The sequence below is a fragment of the Oculina patagonica genome, chromosome 5 (genome assembly GCF_052425735.1).
Source record: "Oculina patagonica isolate OP01 chromosome 5, crgOcupat, whole genome shotgun sequence".
In the NCBI taxonomy this organism is placed as follows: Eukaryota; Metazoa; Cnidaria; class Anthozoa; order Scleractinia; family Oculinidae; genus Oculina; species Oculina patagonica.
In genome coordinates this window covers 11,844,133-11,859,798 of record NC_135762.1, presented here as the reverse complement: position 1 = coordinate 11,859,798, position 15,666 = coordinate 11,844,133, and the positions used below count along the sequence as shown (strand labels likewise).

The 15,666-nt window shown below is 38.6% G+C and overlaps 1 protein-coding gene and 1 pseudogene across 1 annotated transcript; one reads left to right on the top strand and one right to left on the bottom strand.

The window, feature by feature from the left end:
- Positions 1-7: 7 nt before the first annotated feature.
- LOC144655517 (kelch-like protein 11) lies at positions 8-3,292 on the bottom strand. Its single transcript, XM_078515761.1, has one exon. The coding sequence runs from the start codon at positions 3,216-3,218 to the stop codon at positions 1,452-1,454; it is 1,767 nt and encodes a 588-aa protein (XP_078371887.1). The 5' UTR covers positions 3,219-3,292; the 3' UTR covers positions 8-1,451.
- Positions 3,293-3,358: 66 nt separating this feature from the next.
- Positions 3,359-5,340, top strand: LOC144655003 (uncharacterized; annotated as a pseudogene).
- Positions 5,341-15,666: the final 10,326 nt, after the last annotated feature.

Here is a 15,666-nt window from a genome sequence, read left to right as displayed (position 1 = left end):
TTTTTGGAGAGGGGGGGGGGGGGGGGGGTTGGGTGAGGAGGGGCTTAAAGAGCTTTTACAGATTACAGTTTAACATAACATACTGTTTGGGATTTTTGCTGTTTTTGATTACATTATATGTTTTGACAAGAATTAGACATCTTTTGTTGGTTTATCAATTTCTTGACCAATTAAAATAACAAACAATTACACAGACACTATGGTTGCAAGGTTTCTTTCACCTTACATCTCAAAATAATTTTTTTTGCTATTGGTCAAGCAATGGAAAAGCCAACATAGAATATAATGACTTACCGATGTCACGAAAAATTTAAAATGTCACAAGAGACAAATATTTTAATTGGTTATCTTTTAGTGACAATTACAGGTATATGAATCAAAGTTTCAAAGTGTGTAATTCTAAATTAGTTATGATATTTACATGTACATTTTTCCTATTCGTTTTGTTGATGAATAAAAATGAAAACAAAACATAAAAGGTATTTTTGTCTGCGGAAAAATGAAAATATTTCGTCACCTGGGTGGCTACTCTTATAAGTGAAAGCGGTCCCAAAGGGTGTGGTCTACAAATTGTTATATTTGCCCAACTTATAGTGAAAATGAATTATTCATCTGAGATAAACCCTCTTAGATGAATAAGCAAACAAGAGAGAGGCGTCTGGGTACGTCTGGCTGTCAAAATTATCCAATCAGATCGGTGCCGATTTTTGCGGGGAATAAAACCCTTCACCGCTGGAATTGGCTATCTTATTTCTTCTTTTCTCATCATCTTGTCAGAAATATGGCAAAACAAAATATTTTTGTGGATCAAGTACTCTGAGAGAAATAGCTCAAAACATTCTTCACTGGATTAATTTGCATCATTGAATGAAAGTTGAGAACAGACCACAGGAATCGATTGTATGACATACATCTGACTAATCAGAATAATCAATTTAGACACTCTACAAATTCTGACCAATCATGATTTTTTGCGTCCAGAATCTGGACGTAAAAAATGACAAAAAAAAAACCGTCATTGCAGGCGTTCCCCTCCCCCTACGTTGATCGGTCTTCGATCGCACTCTCCTTGTGCCTGGCGCTTCTATCTCGAACTCCCCTTCTCCTTCCCCTTTGAATGCCAGCCACACAGGCTAGGTTATGGCATTTGGTGATACTTTACTAGCATTGCACCTTCAGACAGCAATGGTCTGTGCCAAATCAACAAGACAGGCAGAGGGAAATGATGGCTAAAGAAATTATGAAACTTTGTGTACAAAAAATATACCCATGAATTTAAAGTACAGGTATAATGTGAATTGAAAGTACCCATTCATTGATAATATGTAGCTGCATGATTAAAAAAAGACAGTTATCTTACAACTTTCCAAAATGTTGGTTGGACATTTTCCCTTCTTGGAGGTACATGTACTCAAATAAAAGTACAGTCTTTTTTAGAGCTGTCATGGATCTTATTCTTGTAACACCTCCTCGCACTGATCTAAAATGTCTCTTGATATCCTTAAGGCAGCCGCTGTGTACAACGGGCCATCAGTTGAAATACTTGAACAATATTCCCATTCATTTTTGTCAACATCAAAGATTTGTAAGGAAAAATTGTGAAACCTTCTTTGCTCCAAGGAGGCACCAATGACAAGTATCTTTCCTTTAAAACTGACAGCACTAAAACTGATTTCTGGTCCACCTGTACATTCAATGCTACTCCACACGTTTGTAGATGGGTCATACATTTGAGTAAGATTTACAGGTGATGCAAAACTATTAAGAAATCCGCCAAAGACAAAAACTTTCCCACTGACAACTGCACCACAAGCATGTGCTTTCTTTTCAAGGATTGAAGCAATTCTTTCCCAACAGCTTTTTTTAGGGTCAAATCTCTCTACTACATCCAAGGTTTGATCCTCCGACCGGCCTCCTATTGCATACAAAAAGTTTCTGTCAGCCACAGCACATACACCATTTCTTGCAATACTCATGGGTGCTACCTCTTGCCACAGGTTTGTATCAGGATTGTATTTATGCACACGGTTGGTTTCTTCATTTCCTTTTCTTCCACCAACCACGTACAAAAATCCTTGAAAACTAGCCACTGATGGTGTGTCACAGGTACTTGCCCCTGCAAAAGACTTGACAGGGGTCCAGAAATTTCCTGATGGATCATATCGCTCCAATGTACCTTCACCAGCACCATTTAGTACAGCAGTGTACAATTTACCATGACACGTGCTTATTGTAGATCCAAGACGTTGTCGGGTGGATAACGTATCTGTCATACCTGCCAACTTGTACCATTTGTTCTCTGAAGGAATGTAACACAACATATGCTTGGTTTTCACTCCAAAGGCAACAATGGCATCTTCATGTGTCTTAAGACATCTTCTCGGTGGCTGTGCAAAGAAGCACTCTTCTGTGCCATATGAGAGCTCTTTCATGGCATCTAGTACAAGCTCTGTACATGTTGTACTCTCTTTCACCAAGGGATGTGGTAGGATGACATTAAAAACATAATTGCGTGACACATAAACAAGACGAATGTGACGAAACAACTCGAAAAAACTTTGATGCTTTCTGCTCTCATCTCTTTCCATCCACTTCACAATCACTTGGAAAACTTCTTCCTCTGCGTTTACCGTCATGTCATCACTTGAAATCCACTCCTCCACTTGCGTCACGCTCAACTTCAGAAAATCGTCTGATTGCGTGACTTCTAGAAAATTTTCGAAAGTAAAATCTCTCGCATTATTCTGCAATTCAGGACATTGATACCTCTCCCCGAAATAATAGGCTTTAATGCAGTTTGATGAAGACAAAGTTTGTGAAATGAACTTACTTGAAAGCTCTTTGAGGCTTGGGATGATTAAAAAATCAGCCATGTGCAGCAAATCAAATGCATTGTGTTCATTGATATCAACATGTCCTGTGTACAGATACTCCAACACTTCTTCCATCACAGCTTTGCTCGTTTCTTCCAATCGGATCACTCCTTCTTTCTTTTCTTTCATGTCACTGTTAAGAGTTTTGTAAAAGAACGGACTTGCTGCACATAACACGATTCTGTGAGCTTTCAAACGAGCTTGATCGTCACCGCAGCCAACTTCTAGAATCACATCACAAAACTGTTCGTTTCTTCGCTGAATATCGAGGCGTTTCATCATTTCCACACAAAATTGATCCTCATCAGTGTCCGTGATGGGTTGCAATAATAAATCTAACGACATGATGACCGTCAAGAGAACGAAGAAAGTTCAGGACAAAATACGTCAACAAGAAAATACGGAAAGAATCTCGTCCCAGAGCCTGCGTTCCCCTTGACCAGCGGTCGGGAATGGGGTAAGTACGTCATGTATGGGGACATAAAATGTACCCTCAACCAATGGCTCTGGGCGAATCAAAACTGAAAGACAAGCCGAACGCTGATTTCACAAGTGCCCGCCGCTCGAATCGAATAAATCCTCTGAAAATAGTCCTGTCGACCCAATTCCTCCGCAAAATCAAAGAAGAGATGTTGAACCTGCGGGACACCATGCCTAAAAAGTAACTACATAACATTTGCAGTATTGTATCATGCCACTTCACTTGATATATACGCAATGGCCGATTCCCTTTTTGGCGCGCGCCTGCAAGGCCATCCCAATAAAATGTTTCGTTTCCCATCGCCCGACCGACCCATTTTTTTCGAAAAGTAAAAAAAAAAAATTCAGATTGACTAGTCAAAGAAGCAAGTAGTTCGATTTACAAGCACACGATATTGTTTTATTAACAACAATTGGTATGATGTGATGTCTTTGTCTTTTATAAACATCGATACTACGTTATTTAAAGGAATAACGAACGAAAAGACCACGTTTTCGAGTTGACTTTGTAATCAGGCTTTCTTACTTAGCAGTCCGACCTTTTCTGGAACCCAGAACCCTTCAAGTGTTTTTTCTTTCTTTTTTTTTTTTTTGCCCGACCGACCGACCCACCATCACAAGAGACGGGGCGATGGGAAACGAAACATTTTATTGGGTTGGCCCAAGGCTTCATACAAAGCTGTTTTTAGAAACGTTAGAGATGACTCGATTACCGTAATGTTATTGCATTAAATTCGATGTTTTACAGATAAAATGTGACTGTGTACTGATAATATCTTTATCATCGGGAGAATTCTACGTTTAGTCGGCTAAATTCTCATCGTTATATCGGGAATATCGTTAATATCGAAGATCGTTATATCTTATATCGGAGTTCCGTCCCATACATTTTACTGTAACTTTTGCTAGGACATAGAATATTCATCGTTACATCGAGGATCGTTGTATCGGGGTTCCACTGTAACTCCAATACAAATAGTTACTTGGAGGGGGGAATGCTTGGCCACCAAATTGAGTGAAAAATATAACTAACCACTTAAACAACGAAGGACCATTTCAATAACACAGTTAATGAAAAAGAGCACGGATGGACAAAAATTGGAGAAGGTTAGCACACTGTGATAAGGACTTTTGAAAAACTGTTAGGCTAAACAGAGCATGCTGGAGAAGAAACAAGGCGTCAAAAGAAGAAGATGTTTAAGAGCATCAGTGCAAAATCTGCACAGTACCAAAGCTCAAAACCACAATGGGTAGAAAAGACTCTTGAAGATTTGGAGAAGAACCGACTTGATCAGGCGTAGCAATCTAGAAAGAAGGTAGATCCCAAGTGAACCAGAAAATCAAAGATCTCCTATCCGAGATAGAGATTGCACCAAAACAGATGGGAACGGCAAGAACGATTGTTGCGACAGTAGAGAATTGGAGCACGACTGCAATTTATCAAAGGAAAACTATCAAGGATGAATACCAATATCAGACCAATATAATGAGATGTCTTCAATGAAAGGCCCTAGTCATGTAGTGGGCTTTTGCTTCACGAGGGTGAAAGGACTGGACTTTTTGACGAGCTTGTAAGCAAAGCGAAAACTGCAAAAATAAACAATGTCACTCAGTTAAATTTCTTGTACCAGCTTGATGAATTGGATAAGCGATAAGGTCGACAAAGTTGGATACATTGGTGTCAGGAGAAACGCCTTCGCAAATCAAATAAGTCTTTCTAATTGACTGTGGCAGTATCCAATTGATAATGAAGTCTGTAAAGTAGAAGAAGAAAATACCAGTTTTGAGGAACATGTGTTTTTACAATACTTGTTATAGATGACTTTCCAATCATTTCCAAGCAAAGGTCAAGTACGCCGCGCTCATAGAATTGGTGATAAACGGCTTACAGAAAAATCCATATCTGTCTGCGGCGCAGAAGAAGGAGCGAGTTCGTTGGTTCCATGATTATTTTTCGAAATTTTCTGAGGAGGAACTAAATTTTTGAGGTGTTTTCTTGGTAACACAAATTCAAAACTAATGTCTGATCATGTGCTGTAGGCTCTTTGTTAGGGCTTTCCACAAGTTTGCTCGGCAACTTTTCATGTTTCGAGCAACTCAGTTTTTCCTCTCGAGCAACTTGTTGCATTTTGAGCAATTTCCAGACCATCAAGAACTTTTCTTCGCCGATTTTTTTTTTCGACCGTATAGACTTTCCCCCGCCCCCACAAACTGCCCCTGGGTCTCCGAGGATGTTTCCAGACCGAAGATCTCCGAATATTATCCAAATGTTGTTTAAAGGCCATACGAACGTTTCCGAAGATTTTCGAAGTTTGGCGAAGATTTTCATTACAAAAACTTCTGATCAAGTCGATATATTTTTGCATAAAACTACTTAGAAATCTTTTTTTTTCGTTAAGAAATCTAACCCTGAAGGGGAAATTAGCATATATTTAATGAAATTACCTTGATTAGAAGCAGCGTTTTGGATTTTTTGGAGCAACGTTGGAGCAACTTTTTGAGAAATTACGGGTAACTTTTTGGGAAATCTGGAGCAACTTGTGGAAAGCCCTACTCTTTGTAGAACCCTGTCACGTACCCTTAGTTTCCTAATCTCAAATGGTTGTTCGAAATGGTTGCCAAAAATTAAAGTGACTATGTCACGGAGATTTCGCAGATTTTTGATCTAAACTGTTCTGAAATTAATGAAAGACAACTAAACCCATAAAAAAGTATAGTATTAGGACAAAAGAACACGAAAGAAATATATGGCTTGCTCGTACTTAAAACCGCGCAGTTTCTGAACACGCTAACGAAACGGGGCATCTTTCTATTGGAACGAAATCATGTTTATTGATCATGACCCTCACTGGTACACACGTAGGGTCAAGGAAGCTGTCCATATAAGACTTCATCCTAATAACATCAATAGAGATAGGGGATTGAAATTCATAAAGCTTGGATACCTATGATCAAAACGCAGAAAAGTACGTCAACATCAGATCGGACCTATATAGGGGAACAACAATATAATCAGATAAAGATACCCCTCCCCCCCCCCCCCCCTGCGGAGATTGAGTATAATTTATGCCCTTTATGGCCACGTTTCTCTCTTGGGCTGGACCTTGACGCAGTGTATACACCTGATTGAAGAATCGTTGACCCATGAAAAGCGTAAACCATGAACGATGCGACCCAAATGTTTACTGGGAAATCGGAAAAAATAATCGTCGTCTGTGAAATAATAAACATGATAATCAAAGAGGTTGCATAAATCATGATTTAAAGGTTATCAAAGAAATAAAATATCTTGATTATCTATAAAAGGAATATTATTAAGCTCACTAAGGCTGTCTACCCAGAATACCATTCGGTCGTATCGTTCATGGTTTATAGTTTTCACAGGGTCAACGTTTCTTCAATTAGGTATACACACTGTACGTAGAAGCTTGTGTGTCTCAATGATCTCAAGGACTGTGCTGACCGGGGTGCTACCCCTGGCAGGTTAAACCATGTCAGAGAGGTCTTGTGTGAGACTCCTGGCAAAAGCAGAAAGTCTAACATTTTCCTGTTGAATTATTTTAATAATTTTAAAATAGTTTAAAATGATTTTAAAATAAGTTCAAATAATTATTTTTATATAATTTTATTTTACGGCAAGAATGAGCAATCGGACTTTGTTTCATAACTCAGAGACAGTATTTTAATACTGATGATAAACGTTTTAGAATTATTCTCTTCCTATCTGTTTACTCGATCTAGCTTGTTAAGTTTTTTTTCTCTCTCTCTCTCTCTATCAGTGTACAAAGTTTACTCTATTAAGTAAAGTTTTGTCTGTTTTCTCGTTCCATTAATCTCGTACAAAGATGTTTACTCGCTTTCGGTAGGGTCGAGAAGATCTACACGACGATCTAGGCACGAGATAAGCGTTCCATCTCGCGCGCGCGACTTTATTACGTCATAAATGCAACTGTCTTTGTGACGACAAAATTTTTGTTGCTCGACTGAAATACTTACATCAGATGCGCTGGGTACCAAAGTGTTTAAAAAGAAGTGGGCCGCTAGATTTTCATGTTCCTTGATACTAAATAACGTTTATGAAGGTAAGGACTAATCGTTTGAGCATTTATGTATCTTATCCGTTTTTTACCCAATGAAAGAAGCATCTGGTTCCTATAAATTGTTTCATTGTGCAAGGGAGTTTGACAACAAAATTCAAAAGATCATTGAGAAAACTACCAACAAAGGTACCAAGTTCAGCTCACACTGTTATAGGATACCGGTATCAAAAGCCAAATCATCCACTCTTTCACTCTTTTTGACAGGTTAGCTCATAAAAAGAATCTTAATTTATCTGACAATACCGCCGTTCGTATTCTTGATTTTTTTTTCAATTGTTTATCGAACCGATGAAATTTAAAATATTTCCCCGCACGCATTCTGTCTGCAGGCTTAAAACTCCGGCCCCTCCCGCTATTAAAATACTCAAGGTACCATCCAAAATAAGTGCATTGGAGTTTTGAATGCAAAGTGAAAGATTCACCAGTTTTCTGAGCTCGGCGTACAGCTAAAAGACGAAATAAGGTATACAAACCCATAAAGCTGAGCTAACATCTATCATCTCGGTAACATTCCAGTCATTTCCATGATGTTCTAAACAGCTAATTCCAAGCTACTGATCCAAAACTCTTGGCAAGTATCAATACAAGGAAAAGCCGGAAAGGTCATTGACGAGTAAATTCAACTCACAAGCACAGCATCGATAACGTTGCCACAGACATCAGTTTTCAAAATTCCCTGACTTTCCCTGGTAAAAACAAATTTCCTGACTGAGCAAATACAAAATGCCAAATATTGTAGCGGCCTCCAGCCTCCGCTTCTCACAAAAAACATCGCCCGCTGAGATCACATAAACCTCAAATGTTTAACAAGTAGTAATCGTATGTATGTATGTCCAGCCACCAATTGTATGAAATGTGCGGTATTAAATTCCAATTTTCTTTTACATTTCTTTAAAAAGTTCCTGACCCAAAATAAAATTCCCTGACGTTTCTGTGACCTTGAAGAATTTTATATTTCGTGGCCATTTCCTGACCTGGGGCAACCCTGCACTGCCATGACAGCTAACACTCTACAGGGAAGATGAATTTCCTTACACTACGTAACCACTCGTATCAGATAATCAAATTGCTCCAATGCAATCAAGATTTCTTTTAAAGTACCTAGGTGAGGTGAAAAAGGAGGACTTGTTAGGGGTAGGGTCTGGTGCACAAAGAAATGTTTTTAATCACATGATTTTCAGTTAACAAAATAACTTTAATCTTCCATTTTGCAAGGGAAAACCTGAACACTAACAATCAACTGTTTCTTTTGTCTTTATGTTACTTAATTAATGTGTAAATACAATCCAAGCTACAAGTAGAATAGCCTGATTTTAAGATGGTCCAATTGTGGTCCTTTGCTCTCACTTTCTCCTCTTCCTGAGGAAATGGACCAACTCACACTGTCTGAAAACCAGTATCAACTATTTCATCTAACAACAACTAGGTATAAATCAAGTGATTATGGTTAGAACTGCCACATGTTCTTTATGCAGAAAAAAAAACGTATCAGTAATTTTACCTTTTGTTTGTACTATGGGACTAGTTGCTTTTTTAATTACTTGGAATTGAAGCTGCATAAGCTGTGTTCACACTAGGCCGAAACATGTTTAGTCTGATCACAAATGAAACATCTTTCGTTATGAAAAGTGTTTACATCAGGCAGTGCATTGCGCGAATCATGACTGAAACATGATTATTTCAAAAATGATTGAAACAACCTCATGAAATAGTTTCAATCATGATCAGACTAAACAAGTTAAAAATGGCCGAAACGCGGAGAGGACGCGAGTGCGTAAGAGCTCCAATATTCGGCCTACTACGAGACCAAAAGTTTATTTAAAATAGGGGCCGATGAAGCAATATAACATGAACCATCAGAGACATAGGCGTACGGGCAATTTTTTGCCAGGGGGGGCGGTGAGACATTTGCCCAAAAAATTCTCGCAAGTTGCCCAATTTTTTACGAAATAGTCGAGAAGAAACGAGAGTCATACGCTGCACTAACATAGGCTTACAAATAAAGTGAAAAAAAATTCTTACATAAAAATCTATCATATGAGCTCATAAAACACGTTAAAAGAAATTGCTGTCTTTACCATTTCGACGGCCGAAGATATCAACAATACGATCCATGTTATTGTTGACTAGGTGCGATGACAAGTAATAATTTAGGCCAAGTAAAAAACAAATGTTTCTCGTCTGGATTTCTATAAAAAAAGAGAGCGGGCGGACGCATTTTTAATTTAAATTAATTATTTTTTATTTTGTTGCATTCCATACCCGTGTTCTTCGAATAATATCGATGTTTTTTCCTCTATCGCCAAATTATCCAGGCCAGAAGCGAACTTCCAAAATAAATCCTGCCTATCCAGTACTGACCCAGCGTAACAAGGATTTAAAGTTTTTGGCCTTAAATTGTATTAAAACGCAGACAAAAGCCATGTCTTACTCCGTACAAAGTGAAAGTAAACATTGTTGGTTTTTGCTCGTTCTAAAAACAAATAATAGAAAAAGAGAGCCGGCCCCAAAAAATGAAGCGAGCGTTGACGAGAAACATTTGTTTTGTTTTGGTTTTCTTACTTAGCCTTACTGATACGTTGTCGCCCTATCAGATGCTGCGGAGGTAAGTTTTTAATCTGCGCAACGCACTAAATGATCGTTCTGCAGAACACGATGTAGTAGGTATCACTGCATGGATATGAACCACGTAAGGAAGCCCTGAAAACTCAAATAGATCATGTAGCCTAATCCGCGTACACGACGAAAACTCACGCACATTTTCTGCTCGGCTTCCAGAACCTCGCCGTCGATTTTGTAAAATTTAGCAACGCGGAGAAGCATTTTTTATCAGGTGTTTAACTGTGACAGATATTTGCAGTACAGTGCCCAACAGTAAAAAAAAAATACAAATATAAGCAACCACTGTTTCATGTGAATTTAACTGGCTTAAATACGCCGACTTCAGGTTAAAATAAAGAATATCTCCCTCTCTCTTCGAAAACAAAAACTTCTTTAAAAACTGGCTTTGCCCAAATTTCTCTTGCTGCCCAAAAATTCTGAGTTGCCCAAAATTGGGGGGGGGGGGGGCTGCAGCCCCCCCTGCCCGTCGCCTATGATCAGAGATGGGTAGAAAGCAGAATGCTTGGGAGAACATCGCCAAGAAAGTTAACGGAGTCAACGACGGGGAATAAACGCGCACAGCACCGCAATTTGAAACCAAAATTCACAAACAATATTCTTCTTGTACCGAAGACAGCGCAAATAATGACAATACTGTCTCCTTGCTAAACGCTTAAAAGTCCTTCTCCTCTGAAGAGCTTAAAAACTGACACGAAACCAAGGAATTTTAGGCAATGTTATTGCGAATTTGAGCAGATTCATGCAAGAACCGTGAAACCCATAAATTACACACTAGGCATGAAACATGTTTCAAACTGACACATACATATTTTGGTCAATGCAATAACAGGCTTGTTTAGGTGAAACATGTTTTGTTGAAAGCAGTTTATTCTAAACACATTTCGAGGTTTAATGTGAACACAGCTTTAGATTAATGAAACTAATTCTATCTTTTTTACATTTATTTTTTTTTCACATTGTGCATTTACTACCCCCAAATTCAATGACAATCAGTGATCCCAAAAACTGGTTATATCTAATGACAGATCCAGCGGTAGTTCATAAGGGACCAGTCATTATTTATGTAAAGGGGGGGGGGGGTAGAGGGAAAAACAATTTGGCTTGGAAAGATCAAAATTTCTGTGAGGCCTCCCTCCAGACTATGTAAGTAGCAAGTGACCCCCTTCTTTATTAATATTTACGTGATGATTCCCCTCCCCCTCACCTCAAATCTCATTTCATGCATTTTACATACAATCATAAGCTTGCACACTAGATGCAGAAAGGTTGGAACACTTAGTCAACCAAGGCTTCTTTGCTATGGATGCTCTCACAGCAATAGGGCAAATTTTGGACAAGTTATGTGTATTAAGTAAACATACCACTTTTATTAACTCCTTAACATTGGAAAAGTGATAGATTTTACAAATTATGCAAAATATAATTTTTTTCCAATGACTTTCCTAAAGTTGTAAAAGGACTACTTTCCTGTTGTTATATCATGTTTAATTACTTCTTGGGCTATTGCAGTGACAATCATTTTGTTAAAACAAAATAATTAATCAGTCAAACCAAATATTATTTAGCAGTTAGGTCTGGATTCTTTATTAAGTAAAATTTGAGATAACTATGGAGTTAAGAGTGCAAACAGTATTTCTGTTAAATACAAATCACTAAGTTGTACATAATAGTGGGGTTAAAACAAAAGAAAACAAAAGAATAAGCCTAAAATTATACAATTTAGCATAACTGTTCCACATATAGTGTTTGCACTTTAATATTTAACTGTTTTACCCACCTTGGCCAATGAACACCTCTTAAAATGTACCTCAAACTGCTGATTCCCCCTAAACTTCTTTATAAAATTTTTTAGCCCCCCCCCCACTTGCTAATCTGAAACAGACTTGACCCCCCCCCCCTTCTTTTTTTCCTCCCCCTTCTACATAAATAATGACCGGTCCCTAAGGGGCAGGAGAGAGTGGAGATGGACCCTTTCTTTCTCCTAAAAAAAGGGGGGATGTTTTCAGCAACTTGGGGGCAGGCAGCAGGGGGCAGGGCCTGAGTCCCTCCCCTTGATCCGCCAATAATATTGCAGTAGTAAAAATGTACCAACAAAACTTTTGTGCCTGGAACAACTTAAATTTGCATCTACTTGAAAGAGTGAGAAGGAAATTCTAAACACAAGAAGATCAAAAAAAATCTGAAAGATAGCAGTAAGATAGCAGTGAGACTGGTGATGATGCCTCACTGAAAAGACACGATTTTTGAGGCTCCGTTGAAGGTTGAGCTAAATAGCTCATAAAACGCTGAAACCGCTTGAATTGTGTTCCGAATAACATCTATGTTCACTAATCTCTAGTAAGCTATGGGAAAGACGCCAAAGAAGAGCCCAAAGAAACGAAGCGACAACGCAAAACGTGTCAGGCCAAGCTCGACCGAAGAAGAACAATATGGCGGCAACGAAGACGTGTTGTACCTTGAGCTTTTTGACTTAATTAGAACATTGCAGGCCAAGGATGAAACCAAAGAAGAACAATTAAAAGAGCTCCAAGAACAACTCGACCGGGCTCGTGAGGAGATTTAATCGCTAAAATCCAAAGTAGAGGAATTAAAGGAATCGCTCGAATTCACGCAGAAGCAGCAAGATGAGGCGAATGACAAAATAGAGAGATGTGAATACGACCAGGACAGGCAAGAAGATGAATTAATCAGGCAAAGCATCTACAGTAGGCGCTGGAACCTTATTTTTCACGGTATTCCGGAAACAGATGATGAAAGCTGCTCAGACCTAATTAAACACACCATGGTATCCAAGCTTAAGATGGATCAGAGGAAAGTAAAGGCGACTATGTTTTGTGGAGCACACTGCCTCGGGAGGAGAAAGAGAGCAAGTAACAACAACAAACCGAGGCCGATTATAGTCAGGTTCACATGCCGCGCTGACAGAGACTCCACATGGCGTCAACGCTATAACCTTAAAGGGTCTTCAACCAGAATGGCGGAGGACTTACCGCAAAATGTTCGCGAGATCAGGAGAGACGTCCTCGTGCCGGCCCTTAAAAATGCCAGAAAATGCGAGGGAACCAAGGCGACAATAATCGGCGATCGCTTACTAGTGAACGGTAAGCGATATTCTTTCGACAAGATTCCAAGGAAATGGCAAAATGTCTCTCAAGCTCCCGATGATGAAATGCACAACACAACTCATGATGAAGAATCTGAGCAAGCTCAAGCAAGCCAAGCAAATGACTAATAGGTAGAGCAAAATAGTTTTAATTCATAATTTTGTTTTCTTGTGGAATACTACAAGCTTAGATAAAATTTCAAGTTTTAATTGAAGCCACTAACTCAAAATTGTGATCTCTGACAACAGCGCTGGATAAAGCTGATGCATATGCTAGCCAGTCAAAAACGCCAAACCTCGTTATCGCGGTGCGTTTTAAGGCCAATATTTGAGCCTCTTTTAGGTTACCTGTGTGTATTTTTGTTATATGTTTTTGGTAATTTTCCGTATGTTGTTTCGTTTGGTTTGCCCAAAATGCTATCAATCTCAATATTATTCTTGGTATGTTTACATTACACTACAAATTATGCTAGTTTTGTATATCGCACGTCTAATGAAGCTTTCAAAGTCTCAGCCAATCGCATTCTCCTGAGCGTTACATTTTTGTTTTTCACGTACATAAATAATGAATCTGCACGAGAGTATAAATGTTAAGTGCGAATCGTTAAATGTGAGAGGTCTTAATAAGTCGATAAAACGACGCTCCATCTTCCGATGGGTGCATAATCAAAATAACCATTTCACATTCTTGCAGGAAACGTATAGTTCCAAAGAATGTGCCAACATATGGGAAGCTGAATGGGGCGGGAGAATTTTCTTTAGCCATGGCTCAACTCACAGCAAAGGTGTCATGACACTTATAAACCCGAAATTAGACTTCAAATTAGAAAAAATGATTTCCGACAAAAACGGTAGATACATCATTTTAGACGTAATCGTTGACGAAACCCATTTAATACTTGTGAATATTTACGCCCCAAACGATCTTAATCAACAACTCGTTTTTTTTAAAGACCTGCATGATCGTCTACAGGAATTTGCACAGGAGAACATTATAATAGCCGGGGATTTTAATTGCGCTTTGGCTGACAAAGACAAGAAAGGTGGAAACCCAGTGTCAAAGAAAACTCCGGTAATTAAGGAAATTGAACGAATCATGCATGTCTACAACTTAACTGATATCTGGCGCAACTTAAACCCAAATACGGAATGTTTTACGTGGAGAAACAAAGCGCTTAAAATCCAATGCCGACTTGACTACTTTCTCATTTCTAACGATCTCAACAGCCTAGTAACATCCTGTACAATCTTGAACTCTCCAGAAACCGATCACTCTGCAATCACACTACATCTCAAATCAGAAGATCTAAAGCAAGATAGAGGCCCGGGCTTCTGGAAATTTAATAACTCATTACTACAAGACTCCGAGTACGTTACCATTCTTCAAGAAAATATAAAAGATTATAAAGAAAAATACTCTGCTATTGAAGATTTAGGGCTAAAATGGGACCTAATTAAAATGGAAATTCGGGGTTTTACAATTAAATATTCCAAGATGAAAGCAAAGAAACGCGAAAATGAAGAAATGGCGCTAAAAAAGAAAGCAGAAAAGCTGTTGTTAGAATCCGGAAAGAATCCGAAGGACAAACGAATACTAAATGAGCTTTACGCGACTAATTTACGTCTACAGAACATAATGCATCACAAGGCAAAAGGCGCTATTCTCAGGAGTAAAGCACGATGGCATGAACATGGTGAACGTAACACCAGATATTTCTTTAACCTTGAAAAGCGAAACCACTGTAGGAAAACGGTGACAAAATTGAAACTTGGTGAAAATAAGTACACAAAAAATCAGTTTGAGATTTTACAAGAAGAGAAACGTTTTTACGAATCACTTTACAAATCCCAAAATATAGACAACAGCATCTTCCTCGCTTCCACGTTTTTCAATCCCGAGAACGTATCACCATTATCGCAAGAAGAAAAAGAATCGTGTGAAGGCCTCCTCTCAGAAAACGAGTGTTTCAACGCTATTAAAGAGTTTAAGAATAATAAATCTCCTGGCACTGATGGATTTACAGCGGAGTTTTATAAGTTCTTCTGGCCAGAACTAAAAACCGAAATGACTTCTAGCTTCAATTACGCTTTCCAGAATGGATCACTGTCAATAAGTCAGCGACGCGGAATTATCTCTCTCATTCCTAAAAAAAATAAAGATAAAACGCTCCTAGAAAATCTTAGACCAATTTCACTCCTCAACGTGGATTGTAAAATTTTGACTAAAGCAATTGCGAAGAGACTAGAAAAAGTACTACCTAGCATTATCAATCCTGACCAAACCGGATACGTCAAGGGTCGTTACATCGGTGAAAATATAAGGCTAATTCAAGACCTCATGTTTTACACAAAAATGTTGGATAAACCGGGCGTCGCAATATTTTTGGACTTCCGAAAAGCTTTTGATACAATTGAATGGAATTACATCAACGCTGCTTTAAAACTTTTCAATTTTGGACCGGACCTATTAAATTGGTTCACCGTATTA